We start from the raw sequence: 20455 nt of genomic DNA, 5'->3' as shown, positions 1-20455 counted from the left end.
GTGTATCCTAATGGGACAAAACCAAGCAACTCAAAAATGTATAACAGAAGTGGTAATTGCCTAATGCTTCTTCTGTGATGTTTTCTGAGATCACTTGCTTTGACAGGCCTTATTCCTGCTGCTGTGTCTTAGTAGATCAGTGAAGAGCTGCAGTGATGCAAGAATCAGGAGGCCAAGTAGATGGGCAAATCAGGTTTATGTACAGCTTTAAAAGCAGGAGCTGTGCCTGGGCTTTAGTAGTGTTGGTTGTGTGGCCACATTGCAAATGCAAGGTAGGGTTGCAAAGGTGGTGTTCTGTTTGCCCCAGCAGCAGTGCTGGGTTGCCACGTGGAAGAAGGGACGCTACTGAGGTGTGTCTCCTCTCAAAACCTGTAATGTTGTGACAGCTGCCTTGACCACATTTGCACTGCTGTGACTGCAGAGTTGTTCCAGAGTTTCTTTAATCTTGTCCTCCTCTATTTCTTGTCTCAGATCACCTGAAAGGGAGAAGAAATTCTGACTTTCATTGACATGCAATGGCATAGTGGCTCCCAACAACTGTAGTAAAATAAATTTGGAGTACTTGCTGTTTAAAGTTAGCTGCTTTAATTCAATTTTTTTTTTCCCTTACAGCCATTGGAAGTATTGAATAGGTTAAGATTTTTTTCTCCTGTTTGACTTCCAAGAACTGATTGACAGAAGAAAAATACTTTCAAACTATAATACAGAGCAATTACCAGCATTTTTTTGCCTGTATGCTTTTTGTTAGCATTTCATATTAGTAAGCATGAACTCTGTTACAGTTAGTCTATAAAATTCTAGGTATATACACCTCTGGAAGAAAAGTCTTATAGATCACACATGTTATGTCAATACTCCATTGTAGCACTGAAGGATGCAAGTGCTTTATCCCTATTCCAATATCTCAGTGGCTACAGGGAAAAAATAGAGTATTCTGCAAAATCCAGCTTGTCTGTCAGTATAGGGTGGCTCCAAGGTTTGAAAGGCAGCTCACCTTATGATCAATCCTTGCCTAAGCACAATCATTATTTTCAATTCACATAATTTTTTTATTAGGGTGTGAGAAACTGCCACGAGATCTTTGGACTCCTGGTTTCAAGGGGGTTGTTTTCATTTAGGGCCACACACCTGGGATAGTCTGATCTTGCTTGAAGCCATTTTAAGTCTTCCCTAACCTTGGAGTGACACTGAAATCATATCCTTTACATGCTTCACGAAAAGTTACTGTGCAAAGGCAGCATTGATAGAATTGCTGTTTTGTCTCAGCTTCTGGTTTGCTCACAGCATAGGCAGAGCAAATGAATGCCTGCCTATGGACATGATACGGACTCTTTCTTTGAACACAAAAATGCTGTGGTACACACAGGGCCTGGGCCTGCCAGGCATTTCTGCATGGTGAAGTTGGACAAAGATGCCTTTATGCCAAGGCTCTAGTTTTGCTATTTCAGGACTTGATTATGCCACTGACTCACTGGAATAAAGCCTTGCTTTTTTTTTTTCTATTTTATTCAACTGATGGTTTAATCAACTTTTCATAAAGAAAGTTACTTGACTGTGATGTTTGCTGATCAATAAAGAATGAACCTGTTTAATATCCTTTACTCATTCACTGGAGCATCACAAGCAGCACATTTTGGTAAGAGAAAACACTTGTCTTTGTTACAAATATCTATCCTTTCATCGGAGACAATTTAAAATGAGGTTACCTGAATTAAGAAGCCTGCACAGAAGACCCATTGAGTTGTATTTCACCTCAGGGCTTGTATTATCATCTTGTAGAAGTTTGTGTAAACTTTGAACTAGCTGTGATTCCTTAAAAGATTCTTCAAGGGTTTCTGAAAAATAAGTAAACAAATGTCTGAGGTGTTTCTTGTAAAGAAACTGGAAAGTGAACATGCTTGCTTTCTAAAAATTCCTGACTGGCTTCATTTCAAACTGTCTATTCTGGGATGTCTTGGGCAACTGTCTTTTCTCTCCTGGAGAATTTCTGTATTGTTTTCTGCACAGTATTTCCTCACTGGCCTCTTTCTTCAAGACAGAACTATAACCCCATAATAGATTAAAATTTGCAATGTTCAGTACTAAAAATGTTGATTCACATTAGTTGCCCAATTGAGTTTGAGAGTCTGAATGACAGACAAGCAGTTAAGTGGGCTGTTTGCAATCTTACTAGTTGGTATAGGAAATTCCAAATTTCAAGCTGACCTTTTCTTTTCAATGTACCTTTTGATGTATGTAGATTTCTGTGGTGTCTGTCTTTGCTGTAATAAATTGAGAGCCATTTTCAAATTATACTGGACAAATCTGAAAAAAATTTTATGTAACTCTGAAAACTAGCTCAGGAAAAGTAGCTAGAACTTCATGGTTTTCTCATTGCTTCATATACAGCTTCTACAATACCTCTTTGTTTATGCTACTGCTTTATTCTTTCCTCATCTGTCTTCTGAAGATTATTTCCTCCATTTAGAGTTTTCAGTAACCATTCAAGTATATAACTTGTCCTTCATTTAGACTTTCTCATTTTTTTTTTATCTTCATCAGCTTTACTTTCCCTCTGCTTTGTTTTGGGTTGGTTGTTTTGTTTTGTTTTTTTTTTTGTGTAGGTTTCTAGCATCATACCATGCTACTCAACAGACTGCCTGTCCACACAACCTGATAATTTGACTTTCTCCTAAACAAAAAAATCTTCAGGTAAGCCTCAAAGCCTATTGCTTTTGTGATCTGGGTGGCTGACAACCTTTATTTCATGCTGAAGAGCTAAATCTAGACAAGAAGGATGCTTTTTCACATGTGTTATGTAGAATTAACAGCATGACAGTGTTAATAATTGAGGATGTTGCACAGATATCTACTTTTAGGAGAACAATACCTAAATCGATTGCAGATGCTACTGCCAAGGCGTTCAGAGCCTCGTTCTGTGTGGCAGCATGTTCACTTGTTGTCATGGAAACCAGATGCTTCACTCCTTGTGCCTCCTGGATGGCTTTGACCACTTCCTGTTAAAGCAATGGTAAACCACGTGGAAATCTGACTTATGAATAAAGTAGAATGAAAAAAGAAATGAGATTGCACTCTTCAGCTTCTGAGTAGATGGAAATTATTTGCCTGCTGTGGTGCAAACTGACAGTATTTGAGACAACATTGCTTTCAGCATTGATCATAGATGTCTGCTTAGGGCTCGTCTAATTTACCTGGAATATCAATACTTGGAATTAAGCATGAATGCATATCTGTAAGATAAATACACATTTTGTCTTGAGTTTTACTTTGTCCTTATTCCACTCTTTCATTTCAAGGCTTCAAATAGGCAAAGACTAATTTTACGTTATCAAAGCCTATGCAGATAGTATCTACTTTTTTAATCATTACCTTTTTTAATCATTAAAGCATGGTTGGGATGCCTGCACATAACAGCATGACTTCTGAGAAACAGAAGCCTATTCTAAAATGCCAGCAAATACAAGTCATGCCAGGTTAATCCACTACTAGGTGGAGAAGTGGGCACTTCAGAGCTTCTGGAGGACTGACATGTAGGACTGGTCTGGGCTATCTTTGCCATTTTAATTTGAAATTTGAATCATATTTATGGCAATGGAAAAGCTTTACATACTTGTCATTTGTCAAGCCTTATTCAAGCAGGGCAAAAGTTGACAAGGGGCAGTAGGTAACCACACTGTTTGTTTCTGTGGGGTGTCTGTGGCTATGGAGGGCACAGGTTTCCCACTTGCTTCCCCCGAGCTGGTGTTGAGGCAGACCAGAGAGGTTTTTACTGTGACCTCCCGTGTTTTTAATTGTAAAGCTATATGTGTAAGCTTTAAGAATATTTGAGAAAGATAAAGTAGAAAGGTATCAGACCAGTAGTTCTCTTACTTGGGATCTGTTGTGATGCAAGATTGATGCCAGCAGCCGATTTGCTTCCCCGCGGACGCCGGAGTGGTCGTTCATGTCGCACCACTGCACCAGTCTGTTGAGCAGTGTGGGGTCTTGGCCCAAGATTTCAGCTGCATCAGCTGAGGAGAAAAGCCCATCACCAAGAGGCATTCAAAATCAGACTTCTCAGTCTGTGTCATAGAAATGTGAATGCAGAAGTAACTAGGGCTGCAGGCCTGGGCTTTTAAGGATCTTGGAAATCTTCACCAGAGGAATGCCAAAGGAATCTTGGAGGTGAAGGATAAAATAAGCTGTTCCAATAGACCTATCCTTTTAAAGAGGCTGCTGAAGCAGGGTTTAAAATGAGCAGCTTTGTATCTTTGAAAGCAAATATTCTGTTGCTATACTGAAATTTCTTTGTGAGGAATATCCCTTTCCCATTTGGTTTCCTGCACTATGAGCCCTGCACAAGTGTAATCATGGGCTCTTCAGAGCCTGTTCTTGCTGTTTTGGTGATAATTACCATTGGTGATGTGGGAAGCCAAGCCTTAGTACAGAATTGCAGCAGTAATTGGATGACCTGAGTCTTAAGGATGTGTGTTGAACTGTGTATAAAGCATCATCAAAACTTCCCCTCGAGTGTGGAAGAGCCTTTTAATTTGCATTCCCCTGTGTTTCAAGAACCCTATCTCAAGACTTGCTAGAAGTGTTAATCTGTGTGGCTGACATTTGAAAAAAATCTCACTAGGTAACTTTTCCTAAGAAGTGGAACTCTAATTATATGCTGAGGTTTAGGGCTGGTTGCCACTAAGGGAGACTGCTCTCAAAGTTCTTTGAAGTTCAGCAGCAAAAGGAACTTTACTCATCCTCTGTCAGTCTGACATAAGGGACCACGTGAGTCTTACTACACTTAATTAATGTTTCTTCAAAGTGCTCTGGATCAAAAGTGACTAAATGGTGGGAGGTGATTTCCTAAGCAAAGGAAAAATGCAGACATAAGGGTGCTGAAGGCCAAAATACTCTTTTTTAACCAAATATATTAAGTAAGGGTTCAGCCCTGAGAACATCATGGTAAATAACTGTAGCTGTTTCTGTTCAATACTGAAGACTTTTTGAAATCCTACATCTTGATTCTACTGGAATTCTCTTCTAAGGGTACTAGGAGAAAGATAAAATAGCAAAGTGCACAACTTAATCTGCCTTTTGAAGGAATTGAATGCTCACCCATTTGTCTTAGAGCACAAAGAGGTGTTTTGTGAACTGCCAAGACTGCTGCTTCTATGTGTTCCAGTTGAACTGAGGATATAAATGCACAGCACTTCTGGTTGGGCACCAGATGTAGCAACTGAGAGGCAAAACTAGTCACAGGACAGACACTCACTTTTGGTGTAGAATTACTCTAATGGCAAAAATATATTGTGATTATAAGATTTAATTCAACTTTTGGAGTCTCATGTAGTTATCTGTAATTAAAGGTTTTTCTTGTTGTCTTATTTTTGGTTATCTTGAGTCCTGTCCCATGCCCACTGCTCCCCCCTTGATGATAGAGAACCACAGCAGTTGAGCATGAAATGTGCATTGTGTACTGTGAAAAAGGAAAGATGTGGTAAAGCTCTTCATTGGAAGTGTACATTCCCTAAGAAGGGCTATAAAGGATCTGTGAGCTTTTTGCAATATTTTTCTGATTTTCTAGTCTTAAAATAGTTTCAGGCCTGAAAAAAAGTAGTGAATGAGATCTGTCGTCCTTTGGATGCTGATTCAGAGAGGGGAAAAATGTGGGGAAAAGTCTGTATTGTTTTAAGATACTGAGAAATTTGTCTCTTGGACCTTTACTGATGCTAAGATTTGAGGAAGAACTAACATTAGCATCTGTAACAGAAGGGATGGGTTTGGGTGATAGGGGCATTGCCCTGCTCCTGTCCCTTTCTCTGGCTGTTGCATTTGTTTTGAGATATTCTGGAAAGGATCAAATAAAATGTGTACCAGAAGGTCTGTGTCAATAAACTATGTGATTACTCCACGTATTTTACAGGAGATGTAAGTTAACCTATAGTCATTGTTTTGGCAGAGGCAAATGGGGAAGTGCAGACACTTCCTTTTCTTTGTTTTCCCAGTATACTGTGGATCAATATCCATGGGTGAAAATCCCACAAGAGATTTGGGAGCTTATAGTCTACTGGACAGGTTTTTTTGAGTTAAGAGTTTCTTGTCATTGCAAAGCCACCTGCATGTTATCTCCTGTAACATAAGGCTTTTGTTTCTAGGTCAGATGTTACTTGTTAGTCTGAGATCATGGTAATCCAGTTTAGTACAAAAAGCTGAAAGAGGTAACAGGGTGGTGAATAGAACCAGTCTAAGAGATTTGTTCAAAGGCAGGTTCTTGACCCAGTTTGGCAGGGACTTCCTGATGTCTACCACCATTTTATCTCTTTGAGATAAAATCCAATTAGTTATTCTTAACAGGAAGACCTTTTAACTTGCAAAAAACCCCAAATTTGAATAAATTGTGTGTGATTGAACTTTCAGTTGAGCTGAAAGTCCTTTGGCTATTGAAGTGCAGAAATTATTCTGCTCCTCTGAAGCAAAATGGTTCAGGAGTTAATGTTAACATCTCTCTAGAGTAATGAAGCTGACAGATCTGCCTGCAGTTTTCTATAGTTAGGAAGAAACCTATCTCTTCTAGTCTGTAGGCCTCGGCATACCTGCTGACAGTCACAGTAATGAATTCATACTAGATAAGGCAATTAGCTAATTTAGTGTGGACTTCGGAGTAGATGTGGGTGCATAAGAGTTTCAGGCTGAGTTAATTAAGGGCAATGTTAGCTCATGGGTAAACAGAATAGAAAGTAATTAAAGGTGGGAGAATTGTGTGCTCATAGACAGGATTGAGTAAACACTGAATAATCTCCTAGATCTTTTTTCTGCTTTCACTTTGATAACTGTGTTATTTCAGAAGTACCTCTTGCCAAATTCCAGCTTCTCACTATGGCTGGTAAATGGAATTCAAAAAACCACCTAATTTAGTGGTTTAGATCTGTGTTATTATGATGTCTCAATTTTAAAAGCTAAATGCTCTCCCCTGTCACAATTCAGATAGGATTTCAGAGAAATTACCTTTTAATGACTTCTTCAAAGCCTGAGAGGAAGGTGATGCTAAGTTTCTATATATCCTGCAATATCCATTTCCTACCATGGAGAAATGAGTGAAAGCAGCTTTTCAGTGGACTGGGATAATTGCAAATTAATATGAGGGATAGATCTGAATTTTATATCATGCATATTGATTTGATAAAGGATGCAGTCAGAGTGTCCGCAGTGGTGAGGTTGAGTGCAGTGTGGAATGTAGGAGAGTGAGGGTTTTTTCCTCTTGCATACAATTATTGAGTTGGTCTCTCTAATTGTTCTGTATCAGTGACAGTTCCCATCACAAAATGGTCATAACTATTCTGGTTCTGGTTTGGACCTATCCCTTGTACTGATTAGTGCTCTAGAGCAGCTGCTCTGGTGATATGAAAGGCAATACCAAACCCTACAACACTCATTTTTGCGTTCTACTGTGGTAAGAAGCTAAGTAAGCCTAAGGATAAATTAAGATGTAGTAGATCTTAATGTAATTCTGACATTGTGCATGTTCCTCAAAGATGTACCTTTGCATGTGCATCTCTTTGTAAAACTGAATGAAGTGCAAGTAGGTAGTCCAGTATTTCACCAGCAAGATAAACCTAGCAGCATGTGTGTATGAAGACTTCACGATGGCTAGTAACTTATTTCTTCTGCCTCTCTCCATCCCAGCCCCCTTTGTTCCTTTTATATTCTCCATTTCTTTATTGATTTTTCTCTCCTGTGATTTGACAGTGTAAAGTATTAGCCTTACTCTTTTCTATCGTACTCATGCCTTGCTCTATATCTGTGGAGGGAAACATCTTCATTTAAGGCCTTTGCCCATTCTCACAGAGTGCTGCAGATTCTTCCCTTTGGTTTGTTTCTCGTCTGCCTCTGGGGCTGACTGGGTCAGTGTGGAAAGCTTGCAGCCGCTGGCAATCAGCTCTGTTGAAACCTCTCCAAATTGGTTGAAATTAGGTTAGCAGGACACTTAGCCCATCATCTTGCACATCCATTGTGTTGCAGGGCTAGGGGAGCAGGGGGGTGTTTAGTTGATCTCAGTAAACACTAGCAATTCCCTACCTTGACCATCTGCTAACATCCGTAATGTTCCAAGAAGTTTAAACTGCACAGGAGGACTCTCTGATCTTAGAAGTGCTTCAATCCGTTCTGCAACACCTTCCTCCAGCATTTGAACCTTGCTAACAACTAGAAAATAGAAAAGAGATGTTGATGTGAAGCTTAGTAACTACACAGGCATCTGAAAATATAGATATGACATAACTGTTCTGAATTTTATGCTGCATTATGCTTCTAGCAAAAGGTCCAACTTGTTAGAGAGCTCAGATATTAAGTCAGGACTTCAGGCTTCTCTTTTGAGATAAAACCTTTCTAGGAACTGCTGTTAGGTTATTTTGGTTACTTTTGATCTTAGCCCTTCCTGGAGCCAAGTACATAAGAGGATAAACACAGCATTGTCATTTCTTTCTTCTTCTAGTTGTAATAGATGATCCATCCATTCGCCCACTCACATGAGGAAGCCTGTTCTGTGCTTACTCAACTGAAATGAGTGGCAGAAGGGACTTACACAGCCATATTTCTAGAAAATGGATTTTCCTTTTGTATTTGAGCTCACTGTTCCCCTGTTGCTCATGCCTTTGCTTCTGTGCTCCCTAATTTTTGTGTCTTTGCACCAGTGGTTGGTGCAATAATCCCTTGTCTAGAAAGAGTCCTAATACTGCTTGACTGTGCTAGCAAAAGCTGCTTCCTCCAAAGCAATTTTCTTCCCATCTTTTGCATGCATTTTTTGTGGGGTGCTGAGGAGGACAGGAAAGTGAAATTAGGGAGATAACTATTACATCCCTTTGTCCTTTTATTGGGCAAATTGAGATGCAGACCCTATTAAGTAACTTGCTCTTAATGTTCTTGTTTTTCAGTGGCCCTCCTTTCACTAAATCATAATAACTTTTTTCATTTTCTTTTTTATAAGCACCTGTTCTCTTTTAAGATCAATACTTGAATGAAAGACTTCTTTGTGTCTGTTTGCAAGTGTTGGCCCATATTTAATTCATGTTTATGGATCTCCATTCAGTCTTTTTCTTTTTTTCTTGTTCTCCAGGTAGCACGCTATACTGTTGAAAGTGATAGAGTGCACGTGTTTCTAGAAGTGATGTATTAGTGTTAGGGAATGTCTTACACATGTTACAGATAAAAACACAGAGATTTTTGTGAATTGATGAAGAAAAGTACAACGTTCTAGTGGAATAGTGTTTTAAGTGCCTATACACTTGGAAAGATCTAAAATGGGTTGTAATAGACTTGAACAGATAATTAAAATAGACTCTGTATTGATATATTGATATTTTATAATTCAGAGTTGAGCTTCTAAAGTGCAACTTCAAAGAACATTAAGATTTTCTAGTTCTGTGTGTAGCAACCAGTAATACAGCAGTGAACTTTTAGGTTGCAACTACATTTTTCTGAAGTTTTATGTCCTCTAATCTTTGCAGAATCAGCTGTGTTTATTGCTTCCTTAAGAAACTCCTAAGGAATGCCTGGGCTTGGCATTGCAAAAAGTTGGCCTTTGGTATTTGTTGGGGAACAGATTCTGTCGTGAGCTAGAAAGTGATCATCTCTGCTTGTTGTCAAGGGAAACTACATCAAAATTGTTCTCTTTCAAATGAGTTTAATTGGTGTCTTTGCTGCTTGTAACAAATCCTATTGTACATTTTGCAGGAATGAAGTCAGTAAGAGGTAAGCATGGGACAGAGCTAGGCTTAGAGAAAAAAAAAAATCCCCTTTTTCGTTCCAATAATGATAGTTACATTTTTCTTGCTAATTTATTCTCTTAATTTCAGCTGTGTGGCTCTCCATGATTTGTCCCCAGTCTGTGATTTTTTTCTCCTCGTAGCTCTGTGTTAGATTGTAACTTCTGTAAGGTGGCCTGCACCTTTGCAGCACTGCGTGCTTTATTAACACCAAAAAGCAATCTGCACAGGCCTTTGCCTGCTGATGTGAGTGCTGGTAGAACATCTCTTCAAAGAGAAATAAAATAAACATAGTATCAGTGAAGGGCTTACAGTGTCAAATACGTTTATTAAAATACTGAGTGGACTGATGTGGTTGGCTAGTCTGATAATACTATAAGCCAAACTAAATAAATTTTTTGAGAGCATATTAAAAGTTGAAAGAAATAAGTGGAGTTCTGAGGAGAGCTATCTGTAAGAAAAAAATCAGTTTTTCAGGCTTTAAAAGGAAGTAGTGGAGGCGAAGCAGCAACAAGGATGTTCTGGAGCTCTTAGTTGTTTGAAGTAATGATTATGTGTAAAACTGTTAAACCAAGCATGCTGGCTAGCTTACATAATAAAAGAGGCAAACAACTTCAAAAAAAGCATCGGTGTTATGCTCTGGAGTACTGTCTGTCAGTGTAAGGACTGCATTGCAGGGTACTGTTAAGTCTGTAACAGAACATTTTTGGCCTGAATGGTACTTCACATGGAAGCATTAAATTTGAGATGAGAAGCAGCATAATATTCTGATGTGTATTAACAAAAGATCACAAAGTGGAATCCTAGAATGGTGTGGGTGGGAAGAGACCTTCAAAGGGACATCTTGAACTTAGTCAGGTTGCTCAGAGCCCCATCTAGCCTGACCTTGAATGTTTCCAGGGAAGGGACATCCACCACTTCTCTGGGCAACCTGTTCCAGTGATTCACCACCCTCATCATAAAAAATATCTGCCTTATCTAAGTCAAAATTTACCTTCTTATAGTTTGTCCTATTGCAACATGGTCTACTACAGTCTGTTCCCATCTCTTATTCGACTCCCTTAAGTACTGTAGCTTTTGGGTTGAAAGGCCAAATTTGCAATGAATATTGGCTTTCTAGAAGAGCAGATTTATGAAATCCCTACCAGCTATGACGTGATAGCTGCACCCTATACTCTGTATTTTAAGCTAGAAACCTTATTCTGAATTTTTGTCTTGAGCAGCTGTATGCTGTTAGTATGAAACTATTTCAGCAGCTGGCAATCAGATCACACTTCATTATATTTAGACCTTTTATGTAGATGAGGAATTCTTGATGAATTATTCAAACGTGTTTCTGCAGGGGGGGAAGTCTGTTGCCCCTCAAAATGCAAGGGACTGGAATTGGTGATTTGGACAGAGCTGCACAGGTCTCCATTAGCTGACCCATCTTTACAAAGGATCACAGTAAGTCAATTGTCTTCAAGCTGTGTACCTGGTATAGCAAGGTTCTGAAGTGCACTGAGTGCAGCGTGTTGAACAGAGGTGTCCCCGCTCTGTACGTGCTTCTCCAGAAGATCCAGGAGCTGATGAATGACTCCCAGCTGTACCATCCGTAAACAGTTGCCATCTGAAGAAAGAGGCAAAACCAAGCAGGTGAGAGAGGTAAGAAACTCAACAATAGAAGTAAATGATGCAAACTGAGAATTCAGGGAGCCTTTGCCTTGACCACTTTTATGTCTTGATAAGATTGAGACTAAAGCTTTTGGATTGTTTTTTGCAACCTTTAACTCTCGAGATGAGTGGGCATCAGCTACCCATGAACTGATGCTGAGGCACCTTCTGATAATGCTTAGCTTGAGAGAGCTTTAGGGACAATCACTGTCAAATTCAAAACCATAGATTCTCCAGTCTTTTTGTATTTTCTCAGTACTGCTGTATTTCCCACTATATATATGGTGGAATACCAGTGGCATTTTCCACTTCTCTCCAGGATAGCTTTAATACTCCAATTTTGCTATTCTGCTGGTTTAAGAGACTATTGTGAGACCAGAGATCTTAACCACCAATGGTAACTCTGATTACTAGTTCTGTACTGCTGTTACTCCTTGTTTACTATGAAATAATTTGTCATTAACTACTTATTGAAAGAATCAGACCTAGACCTGTTTTGAGAAACCCACTTTCTGAAATGAGAAGTCTGTTTATGTTGCACTCATATGAAGCCAGGAAAATACAAGTTCACTTAGAGAGATCTGATTTGTTTAATCCTGGTGAAAGAGCAAATTTGTATATCCAAAACCTACCTCTTTGCCCAGCAATGCTTTGCAGTATTTTGTCACTGCATGTCTGTCTGTCTCCTGTCTTTGAGAAGTTGCTCTGTACAGGTGACAGCCCTTTTGTTATCAGACACTGCTTAGGTCACCTTTTTAGGAAATGGGAAAGTGTTCTAAACAGCAAAAGGAAACCCTGTATACTACTGTACCCTTTCTGAAGGAAGTGTTTTGAAGATGCCATTTGGCAAATTATCTTCTGTATTTTGCTTTATGCAGTCTATTATACACTTCAAGAGAAGTATATGCCTGACATCCGTCACCATTTCCATTTTGCTGTGCTGTTACCTTGTGACTGCTGTCTGTTAACATGTGGCAAAACAGAGTGAACATTATGTAGAAAGACCACATCTTCCCCTGGAGTGAATGATTATCCATGGAATTATACAAACTTCATGCGAGTATATAATCTGACCAAAAATAGCTTTAATGCTTCTTGTGGTTCTAACTGCATGACTGAGGTATACAGCCTTCTAATTTTTGTATGTATAGCATGTAAAAATGACTCTAATTTTAACATCTTTGCTGGTTTGGATGTTATTTCCACCTTGTGGTAGTAGACACTCCTCTGTGTTGTCTTTTGAAACCAGCACATACTATTCCTTTCATTTATTAACCTTTCAGTTAGTAGCCTATTCCCCCCCCCATTACTATATCCATTAAATAAGAATTTGTCAAATGCTTATAAAGCGTAAGTGGATATTTTCATGAGAGAGCTGACAGTCTGTGAAATAGTTGGAATTCTACCCATGCAAAAATCTTTTTATAGCATTTTATGCATACATTCTTTCATGGCTGGGCTTCGTGAACGAAGATTTGGGAAGGCTCTATCCACATTTGTTACAGATACATTCTTTAAAGCTAGTGGTTTTGCTTGTGATTCTTCAAATGTTCTCTTACCTGGTCCTAATCTTTGGAGATCAGATATATGAGGAAAATTGCCCAGTTGTCTTTAGGAACCAGCTCTGTAAGAATAGGTCATCTCTTCTGGTCTGATAAAATTCTACAGGCAAAATATTTTGATCTTTATGACTCTTTTTGACTAACCTTAATTGCACTGAATTTCTCTCCTGCCCCCACCTTTCAAACAGGAATGGCAGAGCATTTTGGATTTTCTCATGTAGTAAATAGGCAGAGCCTATTAGTGACTGCCTTGCTTTGATTGTCACAGAGCTCCAAATTGCTGTTCTCTCCTATGGAGTTCTTGCTTGGATAGCAGCAGAACCTCCAGTTTAATGGCTCATAGTTAAAGTCTGATAGGAACAGCCACTTTCACAGCTGCAAAAGCTGTCTGTCATCTTTTCACGGCCTGGAAGTCATTTGATGCTGAGATCAGATTTTCATAGGATTTTTTTTTCTCTTAGATTAAAGGCTGTGCATACATCAGTGGCACATATTGGGACATGAGAGGGATTATTCACTTTTTCCACATGAAACATCTAATGGTGGTATGGGGATGAGGGAGGGAGAAGAGCTAGTGACAAAGCAAGCCATTCAGTTGAATAAATGGAATTTAGCCAGTTTAAAGGCACTGAGGGCATTTCTGTGGCCTTTGTAGAGCTGTGATGCACAGTGGCTGATTCAGAACAAGGTATAAAGCAAGGAAGAAAGGGAGTCTAGGAAGGATGTGAGGGGGAGGTGAAGAGATGCGTGTATGATAGCTTACTTCAAAAAAAACCCAACAAAACAAAAAAAACCCCAACATTCAGACAGATGTGAGGGAATCTTTTATAATGATTAAGCAGATATTAGTGAAGAAAGTTGAGCAATGTTGAGGTCCCTTTTGTTGAGTCTGAAGCCAATACAGTAGCTTTGAGTGAGAAAGGACGGAAGACATGGTGGGGTACCTTTTGCTGACTGATTCAGCACAGCATGCCTGCCTTCCAGGGGTGTGCTTACAAGAATCTCTCTGGGTTTCTCTCTGCATAGTATAAAGGCTCATTGCTTTCTATAATAGGAAAGTGAAAGATAAAATGACTTTTTTGTTTTTTGTCTGAGTAACCCTCCCTTTCTAAAAGTGACTTTAAATCTGAAATATCAGTAGCTGTGTGTTATTTTTCTTCTTTATTTATAACAAAAGTATTTGCCATGAAATATTTCCAGAGTCTCCCCTCTACTAGAGTGTGATTTAGGAAAAAAAAAAAGCAAACATTTGCCTACCTAGCCACCCCATTTTTCATAATTATGTCCTCAAATTAGTTCATCATCATTAGCATCTATAACTTAAACATACACAGGTCTCCAGTCTGTAGAAAAGCAAGAACGTTTCAGAACCAGGGAACAGTGAAATTTAAGTGTTGCTTTTCTCTGCCACCAAACAGTGGCTTTCTGTTTTGGAGGGGTAGAGAGTGACCAACCTTAACATTTTTTTGTAAAATTAGCAATAGCCATTGCTTCTGTCTCTGTAGCTGCATGTGTTTGAATGTGGTGCAAGTATCAATGTTCTAGGAGATAATGCCACACCCCTTAGCAAAAATCTTCTGTATATATTTATCTGTGGCATGACATATAGAGAACATCTCATATCTGTTATAATTAGCCCCAAAGGGAACTGTTCTGTCAGTCTTTGGGGAGGTTCAAGTCAATGATGACTTAGATTGTTGTTAGAGTTAATATTTTAAGACCTTTGCATTGTTGCTTTAGGATTGAGGGTGGTGGGATGCAGTGTAAGTGTCCTGTTCATGATGCTTTATTCTTTAATCCATATTGCCCAAAATACAACACAGCAAGGCCACTTGAACTAAGTTCTCTTAGGTCTTGAGCCTTTTTGTGTTTTCCCTGAAATCAGCTTAAAGTCTTAGTGGAAAATCTGGGTCAGCAATGTGTGTAGATGCAGAACTTAGACTACAAGAAGTTACTACATTTCATTTGCTAATCCAGATGTTTAAAGTATGTACACAGATTTGGAGTAGTGAATGGGGAAGCGTGAATAGTTCAATACCATGTGACTTAATCTGATGATTAGCTTTAAATTTAAAACTGGCTCTTAAGCCATCTTTGAAAGTAAAGTTATAGAAGGGTGTGACCTGACAGCTGTACCTGTGGTTACAGTGGCTTCAATTTCTTGTGCTTGCTTTTGTGTTCTGTGCAGGGGCAGGCACAGTGGTATTAGGTGTCCTGAGGCAACATATGTGTTAGCTTGAAGGTAAGCATGGCAGCACAAGCACTACACTCCTATAGAAAGTGAGGAGTGTGGTGCTCCAGAAGAATTCCTGTAAGGATGATCAAAGATTGTGGATGGGTCCCTGTTAACAGAGAAAATGGCAACTCGTCTGCTAAAGGCACCTTCTGGTTTTCTTTCTTTATGTATCTGGACTGTAAGTATTCCCTTTTTTTACCTCCAAGAAGCAGAGAGACGATGAGATCTGATGCAGCCTTCACAATGCATGTGTCTTCAGCTTGTGAACTACCTTGGAGCCTCAGCAGGATCTCGGACAGCACCTCTGGCACTCCTGCCTCCACCAACTGCACTTTCAGAGCATCTGTAGAGAGCACAGTAAAAGCACATTGAAAGCTTCTTGGGTCTTCATGGAAGCATTTCAAACGAGGAAGCTAAATCCTTGAACTTTAGCCAGTCTTCTTTCAGGTGCAGTCACTGTTTTGGTTTTGTTTGTAACAACTTTCTAGTGCCAGGGTGACAGCAAGGCAGAACGAGCAAAGCTTTCTGCCTTGGTCTTTCCCATTTCTTGTATTGCCAGTCATGAGCTTTCATTTCTTTAAAATCTGTATGGGGTATCTAGATATTTTTAATAGATTCATGTCAGTGCTTGCTACACCACTGCTTAGTGTAGACATCTTCTGTGGTATCTGGTTGTTCTCATTTTTTAAATTAAAAAACCCAATCTGTCTTGCTGCTTCCCTGTTACATACAGTGGAGAATAGAAGTTTGAATCTGCTGTCTTACAGATCTACCCTAATAGAGTGGAGTGCTACTCCCTCCCTCCTTTCCTTGTTGCCTCACCTGTTAAGCTTCAAAGTGTTGTTCGGGCCAGGATTTCACATGTTCATGTGGTTTATTTCTACTGAAAGGGTTGCTGGTTCCCTTAGTAGGATCCCATGGCAAACTTGGAACCCAGAGCTTAAACTAGTGCAGTATCCCATCTCCCCTCATTGCACCCAAACCAAAAGGAACCTTACCATTTTCTGCAAGTGCTTGCAGGACCTCAAAGACAATTTCTAACCTTTCATGGTTCACTGCTCTTCTCAGGTGTTTCACCAGTTGTTCAGCAACATTTGTCTTGCTTAGAGCTTCCTTAGCTGTATCTGTGTATGTGATAAAGTCAGGATTTTGAATGTTTGATTAAATATTAAAAGCCTACATCCCTATAATCTGAAGTCATTTGATACTGTTTTTGAATTTGTCTGTCCCCTTGGTCAGCACTGAGACAGCAAAACTCTGTCCTTTCTCCCCCCAGCTTCTTTAACGCTGTTTTTCTGTAATTCCTGTAGACCTTATGGGTGTCAAATTAATCCTGGCTTAACTTTCACTGACCCTTACAAGTCTATCTGTAGTATGATTATTTAATGGAACAAATTGACACATGTCAGTTAGCTGTAGTAGTGTATTTTCTGCATTGATTAGATGGTTCTAGTCTTGCTGGGATCCTAAACATCTACAAGATGTATGTTAGCAAAGCTTGCCACTGTTTGACATAGAACACATTTGAATGGAATACGGTATTAAGATGGAGATAAAAAGGACAGACCTCCCTAGAGGATGATGTGACAGTGTGATACCATACCTGCTTCCCTGCCTCTCCCCCAAAATACAGGAAGCAGTAGATCAAATGGTAGTCAGACCATATATAGAGAGTGGTAATAGTTTTCTGCTTGTTCTTTTTCTTCCATCACTACTTACGATTTGTGCAAAGTAGGGCAGATATATTTTAAATCGGGGAGATGCTTTTGCTTTGAAAATTGGGTAAATGAAAGCAGAGGCTGTTTTGTTAAGGTATATGAACTTAATTATTAAATAGAAATAGAATTTTAATAAACAAGCTTTTAATGTACTGTAACTGAAGTAGTTGAAACTGTCAATTTTCCATATGAACTTATGCCATCTCTACTTTTCTTTTGGCGTCAAAAGCTGTCTGTTAAATCTTAATTGTTTTAATATAGTACCAGTAATTGCTGGTACTCCATGAAGGAGTAGTTACTTCTCCAATACAGATACTGTGGCCAGTCTTTGATTAGGTCTATCAGTAGCATTTAAAAAACAAAGCTCAAAACAAGCACCACTCCCCACCCCAAAAAAAAGCCAAACAAACAGAGGAAAAACCAAAACAAATAAAGCCCGCCGTCCTGTGGGCATGGGAAGGCAGTGACAGTTTGAAAATATTTTATTCCAAGATGCAAAAACATTTACTTACCAAGGTCTGCAAGATTGTATAAGGCCAATAGAGCAACGTGGACAAGTGGTTCGCTCTCTTCATAGTCAGTTAATATTCGGGCTAGTGATGGGATTACTCCAACCTTCACCAGCTCTTCCTGAAGGTCACCTGATAAGGGAAGTGGTAGAAGTTAAAGGTGATTGGATTAGGGACTAATTAAATCAGTGAAAAGGGTTTGACTGAGATGCTTAGCAGCAAGGTAGTCTGGTTCTTTCTCACAGTTGGAATTTGTAAAGCTTTTGTGCTGTGGCTTCAGGCTAATGTGTGTGGGGGAGAAATGCAAGTTTAGGACAGATTTTTGCTAAACCTCCTGGTGCTACTTTGACTTAAGGAATTATACCACTCTAAAAACATAGAAAGGCAATTGCTTGTGCATTTCTACTACTAGTTCAGCTTCCCAAGCAAGTTCTGATGAATGGTATTTCTTGGGATGTATCTGAAAATTGAGTGAGGAACAGACAGTTGGCTTTTTTATCTTTGGGGAATGGGAATCTCCACCTTATTATACTATGGCTTCTTTTGTTCTGAAGGGCTGGGAGATGAAAGGTACTGGAAATATGTGATAAGAAATAGTGACTCATATAGCAAATGTCCATATACTTACTTTTTGTGTGTTAGAGTAATGATTAAAAAAAAATTCGTTAAATGCTTTACCAATACCTGGGATATTGTAAGATACCACTAAAAGACAGACTGCCTTAAATTTAATCTAGGGAAATCGTGCTCTTCCTCATCTTGGGAGCCTTGGAAGGCTTGAATTCCAGGTATCTTAGGAATTTTTATGGGCTGAGTAAGGTTTTTAAGCAGGTGTAAATTTTTATGACTTAAGGGAAGTCAACAAAGTAAGTAAAACTTAATTTGGTCCTGCTTCTAGCATACTGACTACGCTTGTCTCCATCCATGTGCACGCTTGCTGAGGAAAACACTGATAACTGCTTTCTTTCTTTTTGTAGCTTGTCATGTAATGAATGAAAGCTTAATATCTAAAATGGTTTTGAGAATGCCAAGAACTCTAAAATACAAAGTTGGACAGTGATGGTTACTTAACAGTACAATGGCACTGTTTTGCAGCAGCGTCTTGCTGAGAACTAGGCTGTAACTTGTATGGCAGATCCCAGAAAGCGTCTGGGTGCCACTGTGGCCTATACCATTGTAATTCAGGCAGAGAACTGGTGAAGTTAATTTTTCTTTCCTTTGATGTATTTACTGCTGTGCCAGCAGTAGAATTTATTAAATCATGTATCTTATAGTCACAATCATCTTGGCAAATCTGTGCAGGGCCTGTGCTGTGCCAGAAGGGAAGCAGCTGTGCAGTATGGCCATATGCTGTAACAGTGCTGGTGTACAGTAGTTGCATGAGCCTTGCATGTGATTTTTAGGGGGAAGGTTTTTGAAATTATTATGTGGCATTCCTTGGCAAATACATGTAACTTGCAGGGAGCTAGTGAAATCTATACCAGGTACCTAGCATGCTTGGATTTCATAAGAATGGTGCAGAGTGGCAAATCATAGCTTTCTAAGTAAAGCTGTGCAGATCCATGCAAGGATAGAAGACAGGTTGAAGGAAGAGGGTAATGAATAGAAGATACTGGGTGAAAATTTCCATATTACTTTCAGTATGCAATAAATACTTTTGATAAGTCTGGGAGTTAAAGGTAAAAGAAAAATCTTAAACTGTTTGGACAAGTAAATGAAAATTGTTTAAGTTGTGAGACCAACAGGCAAGCTAGTGTCCAGGCAATCTGGAGCACAAAGATCTCCTACATGCAAGCAGTGGTCCTCAGAGAAGACTATTCCTTGCATAGATAATATCTCAGTATTTTAAGGTTTTTTAGAGTCTGTTTTTTTTCTAACACACTTTTTAAAATCCTTTACTTTATTACTTTACTCTTATTACTTTCAAAGAAGATCAAGCCATTCAGGATTTGGGCCCAAGGCAGATATGTAGAATTGTTTAAGATGTGTATGAGGCTCTGCTCCTCTTGTACTTAGAGAGCAGTTCTGGCAAACCTGAAGTCAAAAATACAACGGGGAAACCCAAAGTGCAGGAGTTGCTTGGAATGCATTCAGCCTGGTACCTGTGAGCTGTGTGAATTGTATATCTAACTGGAGGCTGAAGTACAATAAGTACATGTGCTCAGGTCTCATAAAATTATTATGAGTTACAGGTTATAATGCCTTTTAAAATAATGCCTTAGAGGTAAGGAAAATGAGATTCTCTTATGTGGATACTTACGATTGTCATAACAGATACGGCCAATAGCCCTCCCAGTATGAAGCAACATTTCTTGGTCTCTGCTCTCCAGCAAAGGTATCAGTATTGGAACCAAATCTGCTTCAATACATGGTTTCTTCATTTCCTCTGTAGGTAAAGGAGAGGTTTTTGCCATGTAGGAGTAAAACAGTTGCAATGCCAGTAGCTGGTAGCCATGAAACAAAATCCAAGAGTGGAAACCTACAGCTAATGTGCTGTAATGTGCCTTGTAGTTACACTTTAGCAAACTTACCATTTTTGGCTATCTCTGAAAGCACGTGGGCTGCTTTCACTGCACATCGTGGATTGCCCTTCAGGATTTTTGCCAAAGTTAGGAAGATCCCACTCTCTCTGAGGAGGCAGAAGGATCTCTGCTCTGTAATGATAAGTGTTAGCAATACCTGCTGCAGGTTTGCAGCTGTTTTATTTTCGTGTTGCTTTGTTTCCTGGAGTTCTGAGTGGTTATCTGTGGGATCCAAGGTTCTGATTTAGCAAGGTACTTAAAGGCTGTCTCAGTCTAAATATATGGGCACATTCATCTGCTTGAATTGCAGCAAGCATGGTTCCAGCTGATTACTCTGCTTCATGCTGAATTGAAGCACAGGTGGCAAAGCAAAGAGGAAAACAGTTTCATCTTCTCTGACTATAAAAGGATGCTTGCGTAAGGCACGGGAAGTCAGGGATTAAGATACTATTCCTGAGGTATGGCCTAGCAATTAATTTTACAGGTAGGAACAGCATCTTTTATTAGAGTAGCAA

At 39.3% G+C, this 20455-nt stretch overlaps 1 protein-coding gene across 1 annotated transcript; it reads right to left on the bottom strand.

Annotated features, from left to right (window-relative positions):
- Positions 1 to 297: 297 nt before the first annotated feature.
- On the bottom strand, positions 298 to 19804 carry LOC113987679 (rap1 GTPase-GDP dissociation stimulator 1-like). The gene is made up of 10 exons (XM_039385749.1): positions 19679 to 19804; positions 17422 to 17550; positions 16190 to 16315; positions 15391 to 15534; positions 11215 to 11349; positions 8056 to 8181; positions 3871 to 4010; positions 2870 to 2996; positions 1707 to 1835; positions 298 to 476 (listed from the first exon to the last, which is right to left on the bottom strand). Exons 1-10 carry the CDS (start codon positions 19797 to 19799, stop codon positions 343 to 345), a joined length of 1311 nt encoding a protein of 436 aa, XP_039241683.1. The 5' UTR covers positions 19800 to 19804; the 3' UTR covers positions 298 to 342.
- Between the last annotated feature and the right edge of the window lie 651 nt (positions 19805 to 20455).

Source organism: Pipra filicauda, unplaced genomic scaffold (assembly GCF_003945595.2).
Source record: "Pipra filicauda isolate LSUMZ 115617 unplaced genomic scaffold, ASM394559v2 scaffold430_size1018388_pilon, whole genome shotgun sequence".
Lineage (NCBI taxonomy): Eukaryota > Metazoa > Chordata > Aves > Passeriformes > Pipridae > Pipra > Pipra filicauda.
Note: the sequence above shows the minus strand (reverse complement) of the source record. Positions and strands in the feature narration are given on the sequence as shown.